General features: G+C 49.0%; 1 protein-coding gene across 3 annotated transcripts in view; it reads left to right on the top strand.

Moving 5' to 3' along the window:
* The window catches only part of VEPH1 (ventricular zone expressed PH domain containing 1), a 59,625-nt gene extending 38,147 nt beyond the window's left edge, over positions 1-21,478 (top strand). For 2 of the 3 annotated variants that reach the window (XM_026045355.1, XM_026045356.1), the window contains 5 exons: positions 4,772-4,911; positions 6,536-6,670; positions 11,603-11,720; positions 18,215-18,351; positions 21,242-21,478. In XM_026045355.1, coding sequence (XP_025901140.1) covers positions 4,772-4,911; positions 6,536-6,670; positions 11,603-11,720; positions 18,215-18,351; positions 21,242-21,478 — 767 coding nt within the window. The remainder of the gene's footprint in view (positions 1-4,771; positions 4,912-6,535; positions 6,671-11,602; positions 11,721-18,214; positions 18,352-21,241) is intronic. The other variant, XM_026045357.1, reaches the window with a different exon arrangement.
* The last annotated feature ends 3,780 nt before the right edge of the window (positions 21,479-25,258 follow it).

The raw sequence follows: 25,258 nt of genomic DNA, 5'->3' as shown, positions 1-25,258 counted from the left end.
GGGCTGTTGTCCCATTCGGTATTTAGTATTTCAGATTGCGTGTGCCTCGGGCAGGAGCAGGTTGGGAACTGGGGCAGATCCCTTCTCCCTCTCCAGTTATGTCCCCTCTTTATATGGGTGAGAGAAAATGGTACCATTAATGCTTAGAATTAATGCCTTGGAACTGGCAGGAGGAGCAAGTGAGCCACCAGAAAGACAACATTTAATAACATACGTATGCAGAAGATACGGAAGGGTTTGCACATCTAGCCTGCCTGACCCCTCCTGCAAAGACTAGAGCTGTGGGACATATAAAGTGTCACTCAATTCATGGTCACTGAAGCCACATCAGAAGCAATTCCCAAAGGCAGCGCCTGAATATGCAGTGAAAAATAATATTATAATCGCGTTGTAGTGGCAAGTCATTCCTGCCTCCTTGTCGCTCTATAGGAAGAAATATAAACAGCAAACAGTTTATAGGATTAATGACAGGGCTCTGCAAGAGGAGGCAGCGGCGGCGGCTGTGCAAACAGGTTGCAGCGTCCTGGCCTGAAATCTGGTTGCTATTACGTTTCGTGCTGTACTGAGAGATAATTGGGGCCACATGATGAAGTAGATGGAAAAGATCCCTGCTCCCCTGCAGTGCCTGCCCCTGATAAATGTAAGCATTCCATAAGGCAAGGCCTGATGCAGAACAGATGGGCCCCTGCTCGTGCGCCGCGGCCGCGGAGCTGCCCGGCCTCGGGCCGCCGTTTCCAGGAATCAACTCGGGTTTTGCTCCGCCAAAAACTATTAGTTGGCATTTTATTATATAGAACTGGTATTAGCTTTCAAATTCGTCCCAAATGTGAGAATACACCGCGAAAATGGAAGTGCTAATTCAGAGTGATGAGCCTCTTTGCAGTGGTCTGGATCACCAAATTCCAGAGAAATTCCCAACTCAGCAGGGAGAGTAATAGGAACATGGACACACTCATAACTTGCAGCCCTCTCATACGAGAGAGCAGCAATTTATGTGCCTTTTACACCTAATTTGGAAGCATCAGTTTAAATATTGAGAAATAATCTGATCCGCAGATACATTTATGTGGTCGTTGATTTCCTTTGAGGCTTTATCATCGCTCTCCTGGGGGGAAAAATAATAATAACAAACCTAAGAGCTTTTACTTCTGTGATTCCATAGGTGAAGTTTCTGCCGGCACTTTCCCAGCGAGCAGGACCTTTCTGCTGTGACCGCTGGGTCTAGCCCCTCTCCTTGGCTTAAAAATCAGAGAGAAATACAGCTTTCACCTGGAGAGCATTTGATGCAGGGAATGAGTCCAAGGGGCAAGGTTGGGAGATGGAGCCCCTGCAACCCCGTTGCGGTCACAGCCCCGCCAGAAACACGGGGATTTGGTGGCAGTGAGGTCTCGTAGTCTCAGCTGTGGCACACACAGTAAGCTGCCAGATTGCAGGGTCAAAATCAAAACAAAAAAAATGATGTTTCTTGAAGCTAAATGCTTTAAATTTACTCTTTTGCCCCCTCCTATAAATGTGTCTATATTTTGCATACTCATCTTTAACTGAGGAGATCAGGCCAAGGAAACTGAGGAAGCCTAAATGGCTTGAGAGTGGGATTTGAAAAGTTGTCGCCATTTCTTACCATCTACTTACGTGTTTATGGTTCATTTTGAAAACTTACGGGAATACTTTTACTCCTATTGGGAAATTTTATTAAAAGTAAAGGCTGACCTGTGCAAAGCAAACAATGCCCAGAACGCTGCCCAAAGCCGTGGCTGCGGTACTGCTGCCTGCGCCAGCGTGTCGAAACGCGCGAGCGGCGGCCGCGGGCGGGTTCCCGCGCTCGTGGTTTGTCTTTCCCCAAGCACGCCCCCTGAGCAGGTAATTTAGGAATTCCAGCCTCTTTTCCCCCATTCTTGCAGAAGAACAAGTTGGTGCTCGTTATTTCGGTACGAGTTTGAGAGTTGCCAACGGGCGCGTTGGGAAGCGTTCCGTGAGCGCGAGCTGGGTTTCCTTGGGAGCCTGGGGAGTCTCTCAGATCTGGGGCAATAGGGGATTTGGGGATATAAAATCTGAGCTCTAGCATGTCTCGTTTAGCGTTTGCTCCCGTGTGTGTGCACGTGGTTTTATTGGGCTTCCCACCTAATAAAAGCGCTTTGCAGCGGGGCTGGCGGCGCGTCCCGGGGCGCAGCGGCGCTGACGGCGTCCGGAGCCGCCGCCTCCCTGCCGTGCGGAGCAGTGCGGCTCCTGCTCCGCCGCCAAACGGGGCGCAGGAACGCTAGATTCTGCCCCTAATTCTCCCCAGGAGAGCAGGAGCTCCCGGGGGTGCGGCGGGGGCCTCACACCGCCTTGTTGCCCCCTTTGCTTCCAGGGTAGCGTCTCCCGACGTACTGCCAGGTACAAGGAACTTCCCTGGTGCAAGGAAAACAAATACATCCATCGCCCAGCTCCGCGAGCTGGCGCTCCCCAGCTCGCCAGGCAGCTCACTCTCCGCTCCCTGTGCGATTTCCCCCTGCGTTTGAAGCTTCTCTGAGCGCGGTTAGTATAGAAGTGCTATTAGAGTGACAAATGCAATGGTAGAAGTAGCGTTTCCATGATCCTAATGCAGGTCAGATGGGACCGGCTGCTAACGCGGAGTTGGCTTGGACACCCCGCTTCACATTTGCTTTCTGCTTGTGGAAGTGACAATAGGTTCTGAAGCACAAAGCTGGTTCTAAAGGCCGCAAATGTGTAGCTTAAATGTGAGCAGCGCAATAAGCTTAATGTCCTCAGGGAAATTAGTTAATTTTTTCCTTCCTTTCTCCCTTGCATACTTTTGACCAATTATTTTAAAGAGTTGCAGATCCATCTTTGCTGTAATTTGGACTTTGTTGCTTTAAATCACATCAAAAGAATCTTAAGTCAACATTGAATTACGGGCACTTGCCAGAATTTGCTCTGTGCTGGGGAAGCTGCTGTTGACTTTTGTTGACAGGACTCTCGTATGCGCTGTATCTCGCTGCTTTCCTGGAAGCTCCTCCGGAGCTAAATCCATCTTCCTTTCCATGAGGAAGTCGGAGCAAGCGGTTCCGCGCTTCCACGGTGGGGATTCCGCGGGGATCCGGGAAGCGCGGCCGTCTGCAGCCTGCGGCCAGGGCTGCTTCCCGCTCCCTTTCCCCCGGGCTTGTCCCCGCTTCACACGCTGCTGCGAAGGCTGAGCGTGGAGAGGCGGGACCGGGGCGCACGGTGGGGTCCTGGCTGTGCTCCTCGCCTCCAAACTGCTCCTGGCACCCGAGGGATCCCACAGGATCCCTGCGCTGTCCAGCTGGATACGTCTTGTTCGTCCCCTCCTGATGTTTACATCAGCAGCTTTGTGCAATGCTGAAGCGTTTTCCTCACTTACGCGTGTGTTTTCCTGTAACGGGAATTGAGTTTTTTCCCTGTCTTATTCCAGCCTGCCAGTGATTCACTGTCCTGCTCTCCAGCAGCTGGGTTGCTGCCCTGTCCTGGCAGAGCCCCGGACCTGCTCCCCGCTGAGAGCGGGTGCCAGGGCCGGGCTCTGGCGTCTGGCCTGCAAGTCCTGAATCCCACAGGTGCAAATCGGGGCAAATCGGGCCGAGCTGCCCTCGCGCTGCTCCGTCGGCGCTGCTCCGTCGGCGCTGCTCCGTCGGCGCTGCTCCGTCGGCGCTGCTCCGTCGGCGCTGCTCCGTCGGCGCTGCTCCGTCGGCGCTGCTCCGTCGGCGCTGCTCCGTCGGCGCTGCTCCGTCGGCGCTGCTCCGTCGGCGCTGCTCCGTCGGCGCTGCTCCGTCGGCGCTGCTCCGTCGGCGCCGCTCCAGTGCCCCAGAGCGGCCCGGCCTGCAGAGGGTCCGTGTGCTTCGTATCGCCCTGCAACAAGGGGCTGGGGAAAGCACACAGCGTAGCCTGCTTAAAGCTCAGCTGTTCTCCAGTGTGTGTGTTCCAGCAAAGCAAAAAAGGCATCTTAAAGTACCTGTTGTGTTGGGTGTATACTGGAAGGTCATTTATATATGTATCGTGTATATGATCATATGTATACATATGTCTGTATGTATATGTGTGTATCCTGTGAACAACCTCCTTGGAGGCATCGCTTAGGATTTGTGCTTTAATAGGGCTCGTGGTCTAAGGAGCCACTTCAAATTCCCCAAGTCCTCCTTAGCCCTTCGTTGTCAGGTTGCTGGTTTGCATAGCTGGGATTAACTCAGTTTTTCCCCACGGTTCCTGTTCCAAAACCCATGGATTTTATGCCCTTTTTCCTGCTAAGCAGAGCAGGGGGTGGCACGTTGCGTGTGGGGGTCACGTTTCTGTGGTCTGCGTCTAAGCTCGTTTTCTTTCCCAATTACTGCTCAGTGCAGCAGAATTGGGCAGGACTCTCCAAAGTGCTCGGGGCTGTCTCCAGAGCTGTCCTCAGCTCAGGTCTTGTTGTCCTGTTCTGCTCGGCACCGTTCGGATGCAGCCCCTGCAGTGCGCTCCGAGGAGGGTTCTGCTTTAACCACCCTGCTTTACCCCTGACTGAGAGTTATGTGAGAGCTTCTTAAAAAGAAGGTAAGTGCTAAGGCCTGATCGTGCGGTCTTGCACCTTCTGCCTTGGAGCAGGAATTACAGCAATACAGAATGTAAAGTTTACCCAGAATCTTTTATTTGTGCCTGATAAATGGGAGGATGGTTGGGCACCAGCAAATACACCACTGGGAGGAATATATCCGCAAGCACCGCGTGATTGCACATGCATTAGCTTAGATTTATCGATCTCTTTTATGTAGCTGATTTTAATATTATGTGTGTTTATTTTTAGATACTGTTAGAAGTTGCGTGGCCAAGTTGTTCTTCAGCTGTCCCCTGAAGGGCCATTACTGCCTGTACAGTAAATCCAGCTTTACCCTCGTCAGCCGGCAGCCTCCGCTGTGGATCCACATCATGTTTCTCTTTCAGCAGGTGTGTGCAATACAAAGGAGTGGCACCTCCAGATTGTTAATGTTACACTTAGGGGGAAAAAAGTGTTTTAATAGCTAATCTGTTTAAATATGCTTATAATCTAGTGCTGTAATGCGAATTTTTTGACCCACATGATTTCTTAGGAAGTGGACAGGTTTATTATTAAACTTGTGACCGAAAGAGCACATTACATTAGGCTGATGTGATTTTGCAATTTTGGGGGAATTTCTATTAAATATAGCAGCTTGAAAGGGTTTGCAGAGTCTGAAAAAGAAGCAGTGTGGGACCAAACCTCGTTGTCCTTTCTCTGGCAGAGCTTCCAGCAGGCTCAAGGTGCAGCCCTTTTCCTTCACAAATACACAGAAAATTTGCAGTTGTTTTTTTGTGGTAGCAGAACCAAAGTCCTTAGATTCCAGCCCAAGGACAAGCTGGAAACACCACGGTTCGGTTTTGTGTCTTTGCAAACAGGCTGCAGATGCAGCATTTCCTCTATGCTCCTTTATGGAAAGGAGTGTTCAACCTTGCTGCGCATCCGGGTGCATTCAGTGCAGGGTAATTTATGCTTCTCCTTTGTTTGAAATCCCCAAGCTTTTATGTCCTGGAAATATAACTATGATTAAATTAAATGCAATGTGCTAAATTCAGCCCTGGGATATAGAATCTGTGAAATTGCACAAGAGATAAATTTGACATAAAATATCTTTATAGTGTGTTAATAAGAAGTTAAATGAAAGGCTAGTGATAAAAACGTAGCTTTCAGCAGATTTGTCATAGATTCATAGTCAAAAGAATAACATATGATTTCAAAGGATTTCCATGCAAGTTACCATATTTCTATTCATCTTTTTGCCAGCTGCTGTACCTCATCTTTGACATAGCTTTTCCGTTCCTACATTGCAGGAGGTTTTTTCTTTCAGGTGTCCAGAGCAGACCCCTAATTTCACCACATTGCTTTCCATTTAACTTTACAAATATTAGTGCCTAGCTACCTCGTGTTTGGCGGTGCTGGGGTGGAAGGTGTGAAGCTGCAGATCATCAGATCATTCAGCAGAGCAGCTTTTGGCCACGGGCAAGGGGAGGATGTTCCCCTTGAGGTCTGTGTGGAGGGACATCCACAGCTTCAATTCTTGCAGCTAAATGGTTATTAACAAGAGGAGCAGAGGGGAAACAAGGGCAGACCTCAGGGAGAGGATTCTGCAAGGTGATATTTGATTTCACAGATTTGTTGGTTAAAATCCTGCTCCTCTGGCCCCTGGTTCATGGTTTAGTCTCTGCTGCCGGGTGCTTACAGAAGCCAGCACTACTAACATTGTGTTAAGACAGCGTTTAAACGCAAACACAACATGCAATTGTTGTGCCTGGTAGTAGTTGATGTACATCCTCCAGTGAGCCAGGAATCTTAAGGATATGTAATGCACAATGAAAATACCCCCCTAAGAGCCAAGGAAATATCTGGGGGTTTATCTAGTTGTGTGCATATGGATCTGTTGTCACTCCTCACAGAGAAATGAACTCACTCCTCGTTACTTTGCATGACTGTCCCGTTATGAAATAAGCACAAGATGCTGTTTGTTAATGACCACGTGAAAAAGGCCTGAAGTGCTGTTCTCAACACCTTCCGCAGAGCCTGTTTGCAGAGCCCTTGTCCACACAGAGCAGTCCCGTGCAGGTCCTGAAGGCCCTGTGGGAGAAGACGCAGCTCAAGGGGACGCACAGCTTCGAAACGGCCATGATCCAGTGCACGTTTCCACACCAGAAGGTAAGCGATTTTTCTCTGAAAGAAAGTAAGCGTGGCAGAAGACTTTTGCACTGGACTTTAGAGCTGTTCTACAAAGATCTTTTCAAGAGCTATAACAAATCTTTACTGTACTCATACAGTGAAAAACAAACCTTTCTTTCCCTTGTCCTGCCTTCTTCTCCCCCGCCTTCTTTTTCCTTGTTTCTTTTCTTTTTCTTAATTTCTTTTCTCTTTCCTGGTTTCTGCTCCTCTCTCTCTCTCTCTCTCAGTGCATCTAAAGCTGTGCAAGTCATAAAGTCCTCAGCAATGAGGAATTAGGCCCAATCTCATTGCCAGTAATGACAGTGGCATTTTTATGCTGACTTAAATTAAGGAGAATCGGTCAACATCTCCTCCTTGCTTCTGCATATCAGCTTACTTGAGAATCAATAAATAAATACACGAGCTGCTCTTCCAGTGCAGCATTTCCAACAAAAACGATAACTGCAGTGGCCAAAAGACAACGAGCAGGAGCTGAACGTTGAAGGCTGTCCAGCCTGTCCTCTGATCCCTCCTACACACGGGATTGTTCCTCGAGTGCTCCATGTGCTGCCCACGCGGCTCTTTTCCTGCTCACACCAGCGGTTTCCAGCTCTCGAATGAGCTGCCACTCTGGGCTGCTTGGCAGCCGCTTGGAGAGGCACCTAGTTCAACACAGAGCTGGGTTTGTGGGAGCGAGGGTGTGCACGTGCACCATTAGTTACCCCCATCCGTTTAAAAGCTTACTGGTTCAAAGCTGTTTACTGTCTCAAGGATTTTAGGGAATGCTATTTCAAAGCTATTAATCGGGCTTCTTGGAAGAGAGCGCTGTAGGTCTGTGAAACAAATATCTATTTATTCCCAAACATCTCCATCCAGCTAAATTGGATGAAATGAATTGTCAAACATGATTTTAAAATATTTTCTCTCGGAATATTTTAAGCATAAAAAACGTCTGACTGAATAAGATTAATTTACTAAGGTTATGGCTGATTTGAAAGCAGGGGTTTTGCTAAAAACACCTTCTGAAACTCGAAGATAATTCTGCGTTGAACTGGGAACTCCTGCTGTGACTTGCAATGGGAATAGGGGGGTCCCCAGATCTGAGCCCCAGCTTAGGGGCCAGTTACACTTCAACGTGTTGAAGCTTGCACTAAGGATTTTAGCTGCTTGTGAAATCCGAGCCTGAGTCATCTGAAGGCATTAGGACTGTCTTGCTGCTTAATAGTGGCTTAACTTGAGACCACGCCAAAAGCTGCTAGTCGAAAGTCAGAGCTGGATGAGTGTGGAAGAGTTTGGGTGAATAAAGAGCTTAGAAAAGAACATTTCTTCATGGGTAGCATTAGATGGAGTACATCATACATAGAAATTCTGCAAAATACGTCCCGCACCCTGGAAATGTGATTACTCTCCAGAGTCTCGGTTGCATAATCCTCCTACTGTTCAGATACTAGCGTTTGGCCTATTTTGGGAAGTTTCATCATTTTGTGACAGTAAGAGTATCTTTGAGTTCCCAAAATAGTTGAGCTAGAAAATGCGATCCTGATCTTTCCTGATTTGGTGAATTAAGTGGCGAGCAGAAGTTTGGAAGCTCTGGGCGCTGCAGATCACGTAACGTCCTTCAGACGCGCGGCCGAGTCGACGTGCCGTGTCTGACACGTTCTCTGTTGCCTCTAGCAAAACTTCACCGAGTTTACTCGGAAAAGCCCCACTGAGTTTCCTGGGAGCAAGACTGAGGTCACTGGAAGGAAAACTTCTTTTAACTTTTACGCTGCCCAAAAGCACTAGTTAGAGGAGCCTTTGGCAGAAGATTCCCAACATCACTTAGTAGTGATTTTGCTGGACAGAAGCTTCTGCAGTCATTTGAATTTTAAGCTCTTCCTGTTATTAGTGGAGATTAAAATACTACAAATGATTTGCAAAATAATTGTAGTTAATATTATTCCTCTTCCACTAGTGCACAAAGCAAAACTGTAAATGTGTGGTTATCTTGTTAAATGTCATACTTACCTCTTCATAGAAATGTTTCTGAAATGTGTTGATGTAAATGCAGTGTCAAAGTTCTGTATTATATTCAAATTGTATGAGTCACATTCCAGTACCTTATCAGGGAACTTCTGTGCCCGACAAGCACATGGGGCAAGTCGGGTGTAGCCCTGCAGAAGGGAACAGGAACCACAGGCAGCCAAGATGAGAATTACTGCTCTGCAATTGCTCCATGGTTGCCCTGTGACACTGGGAATTTGCACTTTTTTATAATTTAGTAAAGCATTTTGCAAACCTGGAGAAGAATATATTGCATCAATGAGTTATTCCAAGCTAAATTCTGAGAAGTATTTCCAGATTTACATCACTGTAACGGATCTTTGGATCTGGCCTGAGTATGTGTGTGCAAGGAATTTGCGATGAATACCTAGCTTATAGAAGGAATGTCATGTATCACTGTGCAGTACGCTCCTGCCACAAAAAATATTTATACTACACTGCTTAAAACGTGCCAGGAGTAAAGCATTTCCAGATGTACATCTTCACAGATTTCCGTTCAGTTGCTTCATAGCTCTTTATCAAAGTACACGCAGGCTGCATTATAAAAACTAAGCTGGTTTGGAGCTCGTAGCAGAATTCCTTGTGTTGACTCATGCTGTGTCAGAAGGGAGACAGGGTGACTACTTTATGAGCCCCAGGCCGGCCTGTTGTTGCGGAGCCTTGCGAGGGAAGAATTCACATTCTGAAGCCATTGTTAGTTCTGTCCTCTTGTCTTTGCTCGGCTGACGCAGCACAAAAGTGCCACACTTTCACAATGGAGACGCTGGTATTTTTGAGTTGATCATAAGGATGAGATAAATCGCCCCTCCTTGAGTTGACTTTTACCATGCAGCCCCCTCTTCCTAAAACAAGCGGCTGATTTCAGGTTATTTCCACTGCTACAGAGTGGAAAGGTAAGAGTAGGAACGATTGTTGTGTTGGGCTTTCAACACATATTTGCCTTTCTTTTGATCTGCTGATCACACCACTGACTCACTGCAGCAGCTAAGGAGATTTTTCTCAGGATGGAGAGGTGCCTGGAGGTTTCTTTGATTCATCTGTTCTTGGAGTGCCCAGGCCAGCTGCACTCAGAGCAAACCCCTCATCGTTCTGTCCATGTCGTGTCCTCCCAGAGCCCCAAACCAAGGGAGAGCAGAGGCAGGGCACATCAGGACAGAGCACGTTCTTGGCCACGGCTGTGGCACCTTTCCTTGTCCAGGGAGCTTCTTCATCCAGAACCTAGAGTGGGAAGGAGACTGAGAAGCTGGAGAGCTGCCTGGCTCTTCTGCTGTCCCATGGAGTCACCAGCCACGAGTCCCAAGCAGTGTTTGGTGTTCCCGGTCGCTGTCTGCGATCTGCCTTTGGGCAGATCCCTTTGGAAAGAAGGGTGAAGGTGCCATGGTGTGGTTTTACTGGCAGTTTCCAGCATGGGGCAGAGCAGCCTGTGCAAACGCACCGGCCCCGTGCACGCGCTCCTGGAGAGGGAGCCTGAAGCCTCCGTGCAGCCGGGGCCGGCCGGCGTGAGGGACTGCACGAGCGGGTGGGAAGGCTCCTGCAGCAGGAGCCCTGACTCCGCAGCGCGGAGCACGGCGAGCGGCCCGACGCTGAGGGGGAGCCAGAGGAGCAGCGTGGGCTCCTGCTGCGTGTGGAGCCTGGGAGCAAGGAGAGCGGCTCCCCTCCAAGGAGGACATCTCGAGGGTGCTCTTGCTTAAAGCGTCGGTGTGGAGGGTCTGGGGTGTTCACCGAGCCAAGGCAGCTTCAAGGGTCGCCAGGTTTTTCTCCCCCTTCTCCTGTGAGTTCTGCCGCCCCGGGCGGAGCTGGCAGCGTGGGCCATGGCGAGGCTCTTTGGGCACTTCCGTGGGCACGGCGGAGTGAAGCGACGCTGCTGCAGGGAGGGCTGCAGCGGGGCAGGGCGGCCGCCTCGCGCCCCTCCGCGTCTCGGGAAAAGAGCCGCTCCCTGCGCGGGTCCCAGGCCGGGGAGGCGAGCGCGGTGCCCCAGGGCCTCTCCTCGGGGCCACGGGCTTCTCCCCTCTCTCATTCTGTACGTGTTTTGAAACAAGCACACATGGAACAGGCCTGGATCAGACACCTCTGTCCTTTGTGCAGTCTTGTTCCACGGGTTGAACTAATGTCCCTGGCAGGAGGAGGGTTTTTTTTTCCATTTGCTGTGTGTTCTGTGTGAACCCGTGTTTTCTTTGGGCTGCCGCACGCGGGTTGCAGGAGCTCAGCAGTCCCCACGCAGGGACCTTGGCAGCCTCCGAGTGCCCGAGGGTCGTTTAACTGGGCTCTTTGCTTCGGTGCCAGGTCAGAGCCCCTTTTAAAATTCAATAGCTGGGTTTAGATTACCCTGAATTATGCAGTGTTATTAGTTGTCCGAGAGCATGCACCATCTTTTCCGTGCTTGCAGCTGCTGGTGTCGTTTCTATAGGCTTCTTACATCGAGCTGGACATTAAGGTTTCTTTTAAGATTCATCATTTGTCCTTCCCTGACTGCTCTCACTGCCTTCACACGGATTTGTTTTGTCCAACACAAATTCGTGCTGTCATTGCTGTGGTTTGGGAAGCAAATGTTCGTTTGAGGGAAGGAGAATTGGGTTGAGAACCTCCATTCTGTATCAGTGATTCCCGACCGAGTGCTGAGGATGCTGCAGAGAGAAAAAAAAAAAAAAAAAAAAAACCCAGCCAGGCCTCTGCCTCCTGAAGACTTGTTATATTAGCTGCTGGTGATGATCAAAAGAGAGATGTGTCCTGTTTAGTACATCTGTCCAGGCAGGTTGTTTGTCCACATGAAAAATATAAAAGGCAGCACTTGGCTCCCAACGCGCTGCCCTTTGTGGTTGGTTTTACGAGCTGTTAACTGGGCCGAGTCCTCGTGCTGAATGGCTTTGGTTTTTCTCATTACTGGCCTAGGATCTGGACCATGTACAGATGCACCTGGAAGAAGTGAGGTTCTTTGATTTATTCGGCTACAGCGAGGAAGCAGGAACTTGGCAGTGTTTTATGTGCAATAATCCCGAGAAGGCAACAGGTAAGTGATCTGCATTCATTACTGATGTGCTGTGAGCAGGGGAGATTTACTGCTGGCAGGCGAGCTCCGAGGATGGATGATGCAGCAGAGATAACGCAGCCTCTCTTCGCTCTGCAGTCATGGTCGTGCTCTCGGGGGAGAGAGCTAATGGAAAAGGGAGAGCGAACTTTCAAGCACAAAGTAGACAGCCTTTATTCTAATTGGATTCTCAGTAAACTCCTCATCTTGGCGTGTCCGGGGAGATTCAGAGTGCTAAGCAAAGCCTGTTTGTCCAGAGGGCCGCAGCCCAGGGGCAGCGCAGCCTCGTAAATCCGCGGGAGCAAATCCCTACTAGCCCCGGGGCAGGAGCGCCCTCCGCCTGTCCGGCAGTGTCCGGATAACGGAGCGTGTCCATGCGGGAGACACCTCTGCTGGGCCGCGCCGCGGGGGCTGCCCGTGTCCGGGGAGGTTGGCATGGACGTTGCACCCGCCTCTTGTTCTCCTGGGCTGGCAGGGCACCGCGGCCACGGGGCGAGCGTTCCTCCTCGCTCTCCTTTGCTTTATCATAAATGAATCCATCGTGTACATCTTCTTAGGAACCAGCTAATACTGAGTAACAGCCATAAGACCTCTGATATACAGACTGAGTGGGAAAACCCTTTGCCCAGGTAGGCGGTTCTGGTGAGGTTTTTTTTGAAGCTTTCTGATAGCCGCGTGTGGAAGATCCGTGATTGAAATTTGGAGGAAGCGCCTTTTGCTTAGATGTTTGTGCCACCCTGTGAAAGAATGAGACATCAGGGTCTGGGGACATCCCAGATATTTTGACATCTTGCTCCCTTCTGCTTCCCCAGCCAAGTGCCGAGATCTCCCGGGTGTTTCTGGGGCCCTTAGAGGCCCACGCAGGTGGGCACTGTTGCCGTGTCTGCAGCCTGGACCTAGACAGCAGCAAAAAGGCCACGAAAAGACAGCGGTTCCTGGTGAGCTCGAGTGCCTTTCAGTTAGCGTAAGGAGAGCTTCCCAAAAGCGAGTCCATGTGCGGCCCTGCCAAGAGGCTCCAGGGTTTGCGTTCAGACCACTTGACCTACATCTTGACTAGAGTAAACTGTGTATTGTGCTTGATGCTAAAAGTCCTTCAGAAGTGAGCATACACAGGGCATGGAAGCAAGGGCTCTGGGTGTACTCTTCCTTAGTTGTCATTATTTTTGAGTACTTTTCAGTTTTGTGTTGAGAAATCACATGCATCACCGTGTTGTCCATTTGGTGTCACCCTACGCACAGAAACACGGGGGAAGGTCGCTGCCCTCCCGAGGGTGAATCCCTTGCCTAGATGCTGTGAAAAGGCAGCAGTGAATTCTGTGTTAATCCCCCTTTTCTCCACGTGTAAATGAGAGTCCTGCATCTCTACGGCTGTGCGAAGTGCCAGGGTTACTGTACGGAGACTGTGCCCCGCGGCTGCCAGGTTTTCCAGGGCGAGAGTTCCGTGCTTCCCAGGGCTTGGCGGTGGGCACGGAGGTGGGACGGAGCGCTTCCCGGGAATGCCGGAGCCAGGGCCGGAGATCCTTCCCAGTCATGTGATGGGGACCGGTGGCTGCAGGGAAGAGGTTCCAACCCGCAGACCACTCTGTTGCACTTGCGTTTCTCTCATTTCTCTGTGCTGGCGTCTACATAGCAGATGCAGATACTGCCCCTGAAAACACGCTGCCGCTTCTAGGAGTGGAAAAATAAATCTTTTGTTGGGCTCGACTTTTATCTGGCTTGCATTTGTATCCTGTCAGCTAAACCCCCGTGGAAAAAAAACTGCTAGTAAAGCACTGGGATTTAAGTGAAATATTACCTTCTCAGCAGATGTAGGAACTTTTGACTTTAAATACATGTTGCTGAAAGGCTTTTCAGAGTTGGTTCCTACCCTTTGACAACTCCTCATCTTTATTTGTGCATCTTGTCTGAGCTGCGGGTAGGAGCAGCGCTGCTCTCCCGGCCATGTTGTTAAAGCAGCTCCAGGCCCAGCGTTTGTGCTCGATAATGACTCTCGACACCTAGCAGCTTTCTCCTCCTCCTCCCCAAACCAGAGAGCAAGCCCAGCAACGGTCCGGAATCCTAAAAAGCTGGTTGGATCTGGAGGTGCCAGCGCCTGCCAAATGTGTGGAAGAGCAGCGAGTGAGAGGAGGAGGCTCCGGGGTCTGGGCAGAAGAGGCTCCTGGTGCTGCAGGAGGGTCAGTGGATCTGGGGAGCGAGGAGGACACGGGAACGGAGGGGCTGCCAGCGGCATCGGTAGCTGGGGAACATCAGCGGGGCCATGATGAAGTACCAGCGGTGACACCACGACAATGCCACGTGAGGATCCATCGCGGCGCGAGGCGCTGCAGCCTCCTCCTCGCTCTGCAGGGCTGGAGCGGGGCGGGTAGAAGGGCCCTGAGCTCCCATCGAACTGCCAGGAACGGCAAGGACGTGAACACGTTGTGCTCTCCTTCCGCAGCGGGACACACACTTCCGAAATCTCAAATACTTCTGAAAGACAAGAAAGTCATTCCTCCCTCTCAGCAATGCTGCTTCATGACCAAATTCTTCTCAAAGAAAGAATTCAGAGGCAAATTCTTTTTCTATTATTTTCTTTTGGTTTTCGTTAATGCTGGGTTTTGTTACATTTTTTGGATACCGTGTTGCAAGATGCCATTTATCCTCAAGACTTAGGAAAGGATTATGCCTTAAAGCCTTGATCCTGCCTTAGGACGGCAGCTCAGACGTGGCTGAGGTGGCTTTGAGAGACGCGCCGCGTTTGGGGGCCGAGGTGATGGGAGCGCGGCCCCGTGCTTGAGCAATGCGGCGGATGCGCCCAGCAATTAACCCAGAGAAAGTCTGGGTGTTTCGCGTGCATTCTTGTCACTGCAAAGCATTTCTTAGACAATCACATTTTTCCAAAAGTGCTGTTAAATCATCTGGAATTGGGTTATTGTGTTGGTTTCTTTTCTTTCCCCGCTACTCTTGAGCGGGAGGGTTCCCACGTAGCCTGTTGGTGCCTCCTGCTCCGGTGCGTCCGTGTGCCTGGCGTGCAGGTGCTCACAGAGCTCTAAAAGGTTGTGCTCCTTTTTACACAGTGCTTGTTGGAGCACGAGTACCAGGCATATTTAAGATTTTAGTCAATATAATATGCGCCTCTTGCGAGGAAAAGCTGGCTCTAAAGAGCCTCATTTCAACATAACCTTCTGTATTGACAGTTGGCTTCACAGGCTCTTGCACAAAAAAACATTCAGTAAAACCACTTGATAGCCTAGGAGGGAATTGCAGTACATTCCATATTCTGGAAGCTTACAAAGAAATTGCAGTAATCCCTGTGGGCTGCAGAAGAGACGTTGTGCCCATGGGCAATGATTCGGGTAAAACTGAGGCTTTTTTATGAATTCCTCTTTAAAAAAGCAATTCGCTCAGAATAGCCTACACCATATTAACTTCTGAATACATTTATCTTTTGCTAGCAGTGGTGATTATCTGGTGAACTGAAATATCCCAGCTATAATGCTTGCTTGAAAATTATAAAAAGTGGCATTCAGTAATGTGTCCTTTCTAGGTTTTCAACAAAACCAAATGTGGTGATTAATGAAAGCAAGTGAATCCGTATTCCCCTAGGTTAATTTCCGTGATCTTCTGCTTACCCCCCACACATTCCATTCTTTCCCGTTAAGCAGAGTTCATTATCATTAAGATCATTCATGATTGGATTGAATTTTTGTGGATGTTTGTGTGTTTCATCAAATGCAAGATTTAATACTTTGTTTTTATCTGACTTGAGTTCATCTTGGAAGAGGTTCTTTTTTTTCTCTTCCCCCTTTTATTCAGGACCAAAACTGCTTAAAGCTGGATGCAGTTCTGCAAAGAAGGCGAGACAATTAATAACAATATAATTCCCACGGACAGTTACGTTAAGGGATATTTATATTGACTGGGGAGTTGGTCCCTGTGTAATGAGATGTTTAAAGAGGCAATGGAAATTACAGTAAATAATTTTCCACTTTCAGTTTGGGTAATATTTTTGCTTTTCTGTGTGTATTCTACAGAAGAAGTTATAAAAAGTGTTTAGTATAAATGTATAGGTCCCATGATACATGCCAGCATGCCACCCTACGGAGAGCTAAATCCAGTGGGATTGCTTGGTCACTGACTTTGAGCTCCTGTAAAACAGTAGCCATGAAAATCTAGCCCAATAATGTTTATATCAAAGGAGTGTCTTCTCTTACATCTATATAATCCTCTCATATTTCTCTAAAGATATCCAACCTTGATTTTTGGAAGTCAAGCGAAAGCGAACTCATGGCCTCCCTAAGCAGTTGCTCAGGCAAACTGTTCCTTGTTACAGTACAGGTTTATTTCTAGGATCACATTGTGACCTTCCCTGCTGGGTGATAATGTCCGATATGTGCAGCCTTCATCATGTCCCCTTTTTACATTGGCTTGGGCAAATTAGAGAGAATACACATCCTCAGTTTCCCATGATGTAAAAGATCACTCAGTCCTAAATCATTATTGAACCATTTTTCTGAACTCTTGGCAATTTGTCTAGATTCATGTGAGCTGAAGAAAGAAAAAGCAGAAATAACACGCCAGTGATTGAGGTGCGCGTGGGGCACTGCCCGCTCCAGCTGGTGAGTGATTGCCTGGCTGCAGGTTCTTCCGGCCGCACTCAGAGCGGCCGCGCTGCCTCCGCACGCGTTAGGTGCCGCGTTGCCGCACAGGGGGCTGCTCCCGGCCCGCGTGGCTCCGGGCACTCGCTGCAGGGTTGGGCCTTCAGCGCCCCGAGACGCGCGGGTGAGTCCTGACCAGGACACCAGGAGCGGCGCCGGGAGGAAAGTCGTTTCCTTCAGAGACCAAACTAAAGCAGCAGGTGGGATATAAGGGCGGTTTACACAGATTAGACCTCACCTCAAATTCTGCATCCAGTTTTGGACACCTCACCCTGCCCCGTTCAGGAAAGACATCAACAAATGAAGCAACTTCAGTGGAGGCCAACAAAGGAGGCTGGAGCAACCGGCCCCTGAGGAGGGGCTGAGACAAGGGGCTTGTTCAGCTTGGAGGCAAGAAGGCTGAAGGGGAACCTGACAGCAGCCTGTCCACACCTGCTCCAAGGTCGTGGAGAAGATGGAACAGGGTCTTCCTGGGGTGCCCATCGGGAGGATGAGAGTCAGCAGGCATAACTGGAGCACAGGAGGTTCAGACTCGATATAAGGAAGAACATTCCCAGCGTGAGGAATATCAAGCATGGCCCAGAGTGGCCACTGAGTTACCATCTTCAGTTTTCAAGACTCAACTGGATAAATCCATGAGCAACCTAGGGTGACCCCATAGCTGGCCTTGCTTTGAGCCCAGGGTTGGACCAGACACTCCTGGAGGTCCCTTCCAACCACGTTACTCTGTGATTCTGTGAAGTTAACCGCGCTGAAAATAAGCAAAGGGGTTTATAAAAATATTGAAATAAAGCTTCATTCTTATCCTTCCAGATCTTTTTCTTCTAATCATACTGTCAGACACAGCGGCAGCTACTTCGTTATGTCGTCTTTGGAAGCTGACGTCAGAGCTCCCCATGGACGTGAGAACTGCAGCTACAGCAGCGGTTCCAGCCACGAGTGCTTTGAAGGAGATCAGCATTTCTTTAGCAAATCCTGGTTTTGGAAGACTTTGGCTGTAAAAATACACGTTAGGACAAAACTACACATTAATTCCCTTTCTCGTGTTGCTTTCCTGACCGCCAACCATCTCTGTGTCTTCTGGTCTTTTCATGCTTTCCAGCTTCTTCATTTGAGTTAAGATACGTTGCTACTGCAGAGCAACTGGTACCAATGCTCGGCTGAGTGGGACCAGGAGCGGGAAGCTGCACAAATCCAACTGTCCAACAACTGCCTGTTTATATCAGGTTACTCTTGTGCCTATCTAGATGTTTCTGCAGCTCATGTCATGCTCTGAGGTGGCAATTCCTGGCACCCAGCTACGTGTGTTCTTGGGATATCCCAGAAATATCCACCTTGGGGATATCTCCTACCCAAGGAGCTTCACGTGAGCATGTGCAGGATGATGGAGGTGTGGATCCCATCTCAGAAGTAAACCAGAAGTCTTCAAGAAATAAGTTGTCAGAATCAGAGCTCACTTCTTAACTGTAATATGAAGATACAGTGAGCTGAGGGCTGTGCCAGTGAGTGGCACAGAGCAGGACGATGGGGCTGTTGCGCCACGTGTCACCCGGGCAGGACTTTGTGCAGGTATTTGCACAACCAGCAGTGATAACGCAACAGCTTGGTCAGCAGTTTAGGTGTCATGTACAGCCAACTAGAGCAGCTTAATGTGATTCTGTGAATGTTGTGGGGCTGAGGAGCAGCTGGGAGGGCGCGGTGGGGACAAGGATGCAGGGAGCAGCGGGACAGGAACGAAGGGACAGACGAGGCCTCCCGTGTGGCGGTGGCCGCTCGTGCTGCAAGCGCCAAAGGCCTTTGCTGTCCCCTGGGCACTAACCGCCTCCGTCCCCTCCGCAGGTGTGAACCAGGACGGGCAGCCTCTCATCGAAGGCAAGCTCAAGGAGAAGCAAGTCCGCTGGAAGTTCATCAAGAGGTGGAAAACCCGCTACTTCACCCTTGCTGGCAACCAGCTGCTTTTTCGGAAAGGCAAATCCGTAAGTCGGAGGAGCACTGGCTTGCTGCTTTATTTCCCTCTCTGCAGCACCGCTTCCCTGTGGTTTTTAACACCCAGCTTTTCCTCGTGCTCTCTCTGCACCATGGGGCTCCCAGTGCTGCCTGGAGAGGAAATGCAGGGTTTTCTCAGGTGAGGACATGAAAAGCACTTGTGTCCGCAAGGACCTTTTTGCCTTTATTTCTCCCTTTGTCTAAATTCAGAGCAACTCAGATAAAATCCTAGTTAAACTGTTTGAATATAGGACATTGAGTAGGTTATAGGAGAACTTGGTCTTCAGTGGTTTTTATTTCTCATTTATTAGGAGCTGACTTTCTGCCGCTTTGCACAAGGAGAATTATGCTCAACAGTCTTTATTACAAAGAGCTCTCTTGTAAGAGCTTGCTTAGATAATCCCCAAATAGCTGCATTTTCGAGTTTGAGTCAAACCTTCATATTTTTGGTAAATAATCTTTATTATTAGGGAAACCTAGCAAATCTCTTTAGCTTCTCAGTGCCTTTCTGAGTCCCATCCTTTGGGAAACTACCAGGGCGTTGAGCTGGGAGGAAGATGTGCCTGGGCACACGGGGCAGTGCCTGAATGCGACCGTCTTTTGCCAAAAAATTGCCTTTTCCTCAGCTTCTAGTGACTTCTGAGGCTTTGATTGCAGCCATAAGGACGATGCAGACATGTGTTGTAAGATAGGTTCAGTACCAGCTGATGCTCACCTTTAAAGGGTGTTTCAATAATTATCATTTTCCCCTTTTTTAAGCAGAAAATCCCAGGCTGCTCTGCCCTCAGCACAGCGGGCGCTGGCTGCCCGGTGTGTCTGCTGTTTGTCCCCCTTCGTGGGGAGGCAGGGGACGAGGCCCCTGCCTTCCCCCGTGGCAGGGCCAGGAGCAGTCCCCACGCGAACAGCGTCTGCTCCGTGTGAGCGGGCGCGCGGCCGCTGGGGCAGAGGCAGGCATGAGAAAACCAAGGCGGGAGAGGTCCCAACGCGAGCCACATCCTCAGCTCTTGGAAAACTGTGGTGAGCTCCTTCCACAGGAATGTGCCGAGGGGGCCATCAACTTTCTTAGGAACTTGAGGTCAAACCCAATGTGTGCATGACGAATAATGAGGAGTGTGTCCTCTCTGCTAGATGGGGGCCTGAACTCCTCATAAAGACTTGCTGGAGCCGGTGTTTGTGCAGCCAGGGGAGCTGCTGCCCCTTGGCCATGCCCGGGGCGTTAATGCTGCCAACGCTGCCTCTGGAAACAGCGGCTCCTTTGCAGGTCACGGGCTGGTGTCCCCAGAGAGGAGAGTTGTTCTGCCAGAACTGAAGATGTGGGTTGGAAATTATCTGTTCAAAGGTAACTTCTCAGGACCAGGAGGGCATTACTGGTAAGGAGTGAATGATGCAGATAAATAATCCATCCCAGGATACTCAGCAGCAGCAGGGCCTGAGCCGGGAAGCAGCGGATCCGTGTCCGGAGGGACCTGCCTGGTGGCTGCAGTGGCACCTTTGTCGGCTGCTGCTCTGCTGATAAGTGGCATCCAACGTCCTGTGGCATCCAACGTCCTCCCGGCCGGGAAGCACTGCAGCACTGCAAGGAATGCAGGACACCGGGCCGGGATGTGGAAGAGCTCCAAAAGTGGGGAGGCCCAGCCCAAGAACTCACTATGAAGGGCAGGAAAGGGCAGAGCAGTCATCACTCCTGAGCTGGAGTTTCAGCCCCCAAATCTCATTCAGATCCTTCCTGCCCTCCAGCTTTAGGAAAATCTGCTTCTGAATTTTGGATTAAAACTCTACCATTCTAAGTAAAAAATATGGGAAGCTCTACAAGAGGTACCTAAACACCTGTGAGGAATCAGGGCCCTGGGCTTGACCTTCTCTTTTGGAGACCACATTTCACACCTTACAGATCTCCTCTTACCGACCTCCCCTTCCTCAGGAAACTTCCCCAGCTTTGAACTATGAACTCTTTTTCTGACACATCATATTCCCACTCTTATAAAAATGGTAACATTCATAGACTTATCTACTTTATGCATTTTCAAATAAAATTATAATTGCACTGCCCTATCTTCTTCATTCGTTATGAAGTAAATGTTATATTTGCTTTTCATGTTCCAGGACCACACTCCAAGTACCCACTCCCTTTTCTTAAACGAGCAGAAGGAACTTATTGTGCTTAGGGGAGTCTCCAGGGCACCGCCTGATTTTCATGCCTAGGAAGTATTTTGCCGTTGACCACACATGGCTGATGGGCTAAACATTTTTGCAAATGTGTGCTCCAAATGTTTCCATTTTAAACAGTGTCATTTATTTTTAGTAAAGCCTCCTTCTTGTCCTGCTTCTGAGAACACATCCCCAAATGTAAAAGTAGATGGAATTTGGGAATGGCTGAAGTTTGGGAACTACCTGGGGATGCAATACAGAGTCGTTTAACTGGAGAGAAGTGGCTGACATGTCAGTCGATCTCCCACTGATTTTAGAAGCGACTTTGTGCCCGTCCTGCTCCCTGGATGACACGAGCGCTCAGAGGCCTGTTGACCCTCAGCCTTTAGGCTCGTCAGGCTCTGCTTCATTTGCGCTCATGCAAGAGACCCATGGGCAGGAGCTCCTCAGGCATCTTCAATAAGGGTCACCACTGTTTAAAGCCAGGGGAGGGGATATCCAAGACTGGATTAATAGCTGAAATCATCACCATTAGGGAACTAAGTAGTGCCAATACTAAGTAGTAGTACAAGTACCTCGTGGCTGTGTGAGTTTGTGACCCACAATGGCTCTGTTGAGAAATGCTCCCCCCTAGCAGTGTTTGCCAGCCCAACTCTGTCAGCTCGAGCTGCTCAGCGGGCCACGGAGCGCTTGACTTTATAAACGTGCTGTTGTTTCTGTGCCCTGTTCCAGAAAGACGACCCAGACGACTGCCCCATCGAGCTCAGCAAGGTGCAGAGCGTTAAAGTGGTGGCGAGGAAGCGCCGGGACCGCAGCCTTCCTCGCGCCTTTGAGATCTTCACCGAGAGCAAGACGTACGTGTTCAAGGCCAAAGACGAGAAGAACGCGGAGCAGTGGCTGCAGTGCCTCAACGTGGCCGTGGCGCAGGCCAGGGAAAGGGAGAGCAGGGAGGCCACCACCTACCTGTAGGAGCACCTAACTACCTGTAGGTGTTCCATGACCCCTGGCCCTGCTCTGAACCATTTTTACCTCCAGACCAGGGCAGCCACAGGCAAACTGAGCAGCGGGAATGTCCCTGGCCCTGCATAACTCCTGGCTCTTTGGAAACTGCCAGGAGGCCACTGGTTGGCATGGAGCAGGGATGTTCCTGTTTAATGCTGCACCTTCGATGCATTTGGTAACGCTACCAGATAACCTCTGTTGTCTGGGAACACTCCTTCGCACCATCAGCTTACTGGTATAGAAGTAGCTTTCCCGTCCATATGAGAAATGCAATTTTTCTTTAGCCTGTTTGCCATAAAACTAGGAAACCAGCTTAAAAACCAACCCAGATCTCAACTCATCTGCCTTTGCTCCAGAGCTGAGCAAAGCAGCCATGGGACAAGGTACCATTGGGAGCATCCTTAAGCACAAGGTCCCCGAGTGTTCAGGGAGAACCTGCTGACTAAAGAAGGAAGGTCCACCCAAAAGGAGCTTTACTTTATAGCTAACGTGTTCCAGAGCAGTGGAACAGGCTGCCCAGGGAGGTTGTGGAGTCTCCTACTCTGGCGGTCTTCAAAACCCACCTGGATGCCACCCTGTGCCACATGCTCTAGGTGTGCCTGCTTGAGCAGGAAGGTTGGACTAGATGATCTCTAGAGGTCCCTTCCAACCTTAAATATTCTGTGATTCTGTGATTCTGTGAACGTGCACAGAGGTCTCCATTTTAGTGGGGAAGAAGCCAGAAGGCAGAGCCATCCTGCAGTTCCTTCCCCATGTACACATTTCATCTTCTTTTGTGTTTGCTGGAAGCGCAGCAGATTTAGAAGGTTAAGCACTGCCCAAAATAAGCTTACGAAGGAAGAATCAGCGTTCGGGGCTGGTTTTCCTCTCTTTGCCTGATTCAGGCAGAGGAATGCATAAGTGATTAAAACGTAGTTTTTTCTTACCTTATTTTTCCTTCTATAAGAAAGAAAAAAAAAAAGAGAAGAAACTCTTCTCAGCCACGAAAGCATTTGCAGGGCAGTCTGCAGCTATTCCGAGTTTCCACGTGCTGTCGTTTGGGCAGCTGTAAGTGGGGCAGCCGTTCACTACCGATTCTCTCATATTTCCTCATTCACTTTATATCTGTAAAAAAAAAAATTCCTTTGGTTCTTTAATCTCAATGTATATTATCCTTTTTACTGTCTTCGAGTCAGTGAAAAAATGAGTTTTGTTTCTGTTTTTCAGAAGGTTTCAAGTGGAGCAACTTTAAAGAGCTAAAAAATGTTAAATATTTAAATGTTTTTGTTTTTCCTTTCTCCTCCTTTTCCTTCCCTTGTCACTGAATGTAATGTTTAATGTATGTTTTTTTTCTGTGTTTGTAACTTTTCAAAATTTATCCAAATCTGGAAAATATCTGTCTTTTTTTTTTTTTTTTTTTTTTGCTCTCATATGATTCAAAAGTTGAAGAAATATAAAGCAAAAATAAATAAATAAATAAACCAAGAGATAAAAGATGAATAAGAGTCTGTGGATGAAGAAATGAACTTAGCAATCATGAATGAAGCCATGAAGCTGAACCTGGTTTTAAGGGAAAGAGCAGATGTACAAAGGGGAATTTCCATGGGCTGAGTCACAGAAGGGGAAGAGATTTTAGCCATTTAATTTTAAATACCTGCATCATTCCAGCCTCACCTCCCTGGCATATGAGGGCCCATGGAGTCTAATGGAGCACCTCACGGGCACCAAGCTGAATGTAGGTCTAGGGCCTTCAGTTCCAGCACTGTGTCCTGGACAAATTCCTGTGTTTTTGTACCAGGGAATGTCGCTGGTTTCTGATACACCCTGATGGCCAGATTATTATTTTTTTTTCCAGAAAAACAATCTGTGTGATGCCAAATTTCTGCCTGCCACCTCTGCATTGCATCCTGAGCTTAATCACTGGATTATACGCCTGGGTGTTTGTGCAAACACGGGTGTCACACATGGGAATGCAGAAATGGGGACAGGAAACCCTTCCTGGGGTCAAGTGACTCCCGAAACCGAGTTTGGGCAATTCCAGCGCTGCTTCACCTGCCTTCCTGCGGTTTTGTCACCAGCCTTTAGCTGCCAGCAGTCACTGACGTCCCCCACTGCAGCCCCAGGGACAGAGGCAATAGGGAACACAGAGCTGCGTGGTTGAAGAGAACCTGGTTTGGGGGCCAGAGAATAATTGCATAAAGTAAGAAGCTTAGCCACACTTCTTCTGTCTTAAATTAAAACTTGGAATAAAATAAAAGAGAAATTCAGCTGGCAACTTATTCTAGTTATCCTCCTAAAAGGAGAAACACAGAAATCATCAATCTAGTTACGATGAGAGCAAGGAGATTTAGAAAAGAAAAAAAAATCCTGCTGTTGCAAATTTTCTTCTGGAGCAAATATATAAATAGCTGTTCTTGGTTCTTTTCAAAATAACATGTATTGAAACAGTCTAAATTTAAACAGCACTGCCCTCTGAAGTGGGAGCGCTTTGCACAGCTGAGACTTGGGTGCAGAAATCAGCCCTGATCCTATGGGCAGATACAGGCGCCCTGGATACAAGTCCAAGCCTTAGATACAGGTCCAAGACTTGGATACAGGTCCAAGTCACAGCTGAGCCATGCGGGACTGTGGTTCTGGGGAGCAGAGGCAGCCAGTTCCCAGGTGAAAGGTTTCTAAGATCCATCAGGAAAATAATTACATTCACCTAGAGCATTAACATACAACGAGAGATTTCTCTAACAAACCTCATGCCTTCCTCTATCTTTTTCAAAAGCAAATAATGCTTCATACCCAACAGGCTTAGTATTCACTGAAGAAAATCTTCTGCTATTCTTTCTTGCAGGGTTGTTGTTGTTGTTGTTGCAAACTGCTGCTTCTGCTTATTTGACATCTACCCTGAGCTGGCCAGTTTTTACAGGAATATTTCTGTGTCCTGACTGGCTGATTAGAACTTTTCGGCTCGGGTGACAAACAACAGTGGTGGTGTCCGCAAATGTTCCTTTAAGAGCCCTTTCTTATTCAAACATTGTTTTCTCCCCACTGTCAAACTGACCGTGCTTGAAAATTCAGACTAATATTTGGCATTCCTGCAGGGCTCATGGAGGTTGAAGTAGGTCGCACACTGAGCCAACCGAGCAGCGATTTCCAAGGAAAACTCTGCCCTTTGGACAGAGTCTGCGAGCCGAACGCCAGGCGGGCTCGGTTGGCCCGGCACAGCTTCCATGGGACTTCTCCCAGCTCCACTGGCCTGCGTTTCCTCAAAACAGGAACCACAGGTTGTGCTCAGCCCCGGCCTTCGCAGGGCTTGTTTGTGAGAGCCGAGCTCGGCTCCGGGAAGGTGTCCAAGGAAATGTTACCCGAAGTTCCCAAAGTTACCCACTGCCTCCACGAACAAAGAGCTGCACAGTGTCCAGCAGGAGGAGAATAAAGCAGCAATAAATGCATAGATATTATACATGTGCATCACAGGCATTGTGGGCATAAATGGAATGAGCAGGACATGATTTCTGACTCACAGATTTTCCAACTTTTCCGATCCCAAGGTCAGCAGCCCTTGGGACCAACCTTGCCTGCTTATTGCTGATGAGTTTTCTAGTACATCTTCATAAAGATGACTAATACTCTGGATAAAATCCTCGGCCCCACTGAGGTCAAATGCAAAACTCTTGTTAACTGCAATGAGCTGGGCTTTCACTGTGCTCGCTGCCTGCTTAATCCTACCTGTTAAAGTTTGGGGAGATGCTACAGGAACCGAATGTGCTTCTGTGA

This window comes from Nothoprocta perdicaria, unplaced genomic scaffold (genome assembly GCF_003342845.1).
Source record: "Nothoprocta perdicaria isolate Ctin4 unplaced genomic scaffold, notPer1 scaffold_4, whole genome shotgun sequence".
Classification (NCBI taxonomy): domain Eukaryota; kingdom Metazoa; phylum Chordata; class Aves; order Tinamiformes; family Tinamidae; genus Nothoprocta; species Nothoprocta perdicaria.
This window is presented reverse-complemented; position numbering and strand designations above follow the sequence as displayed.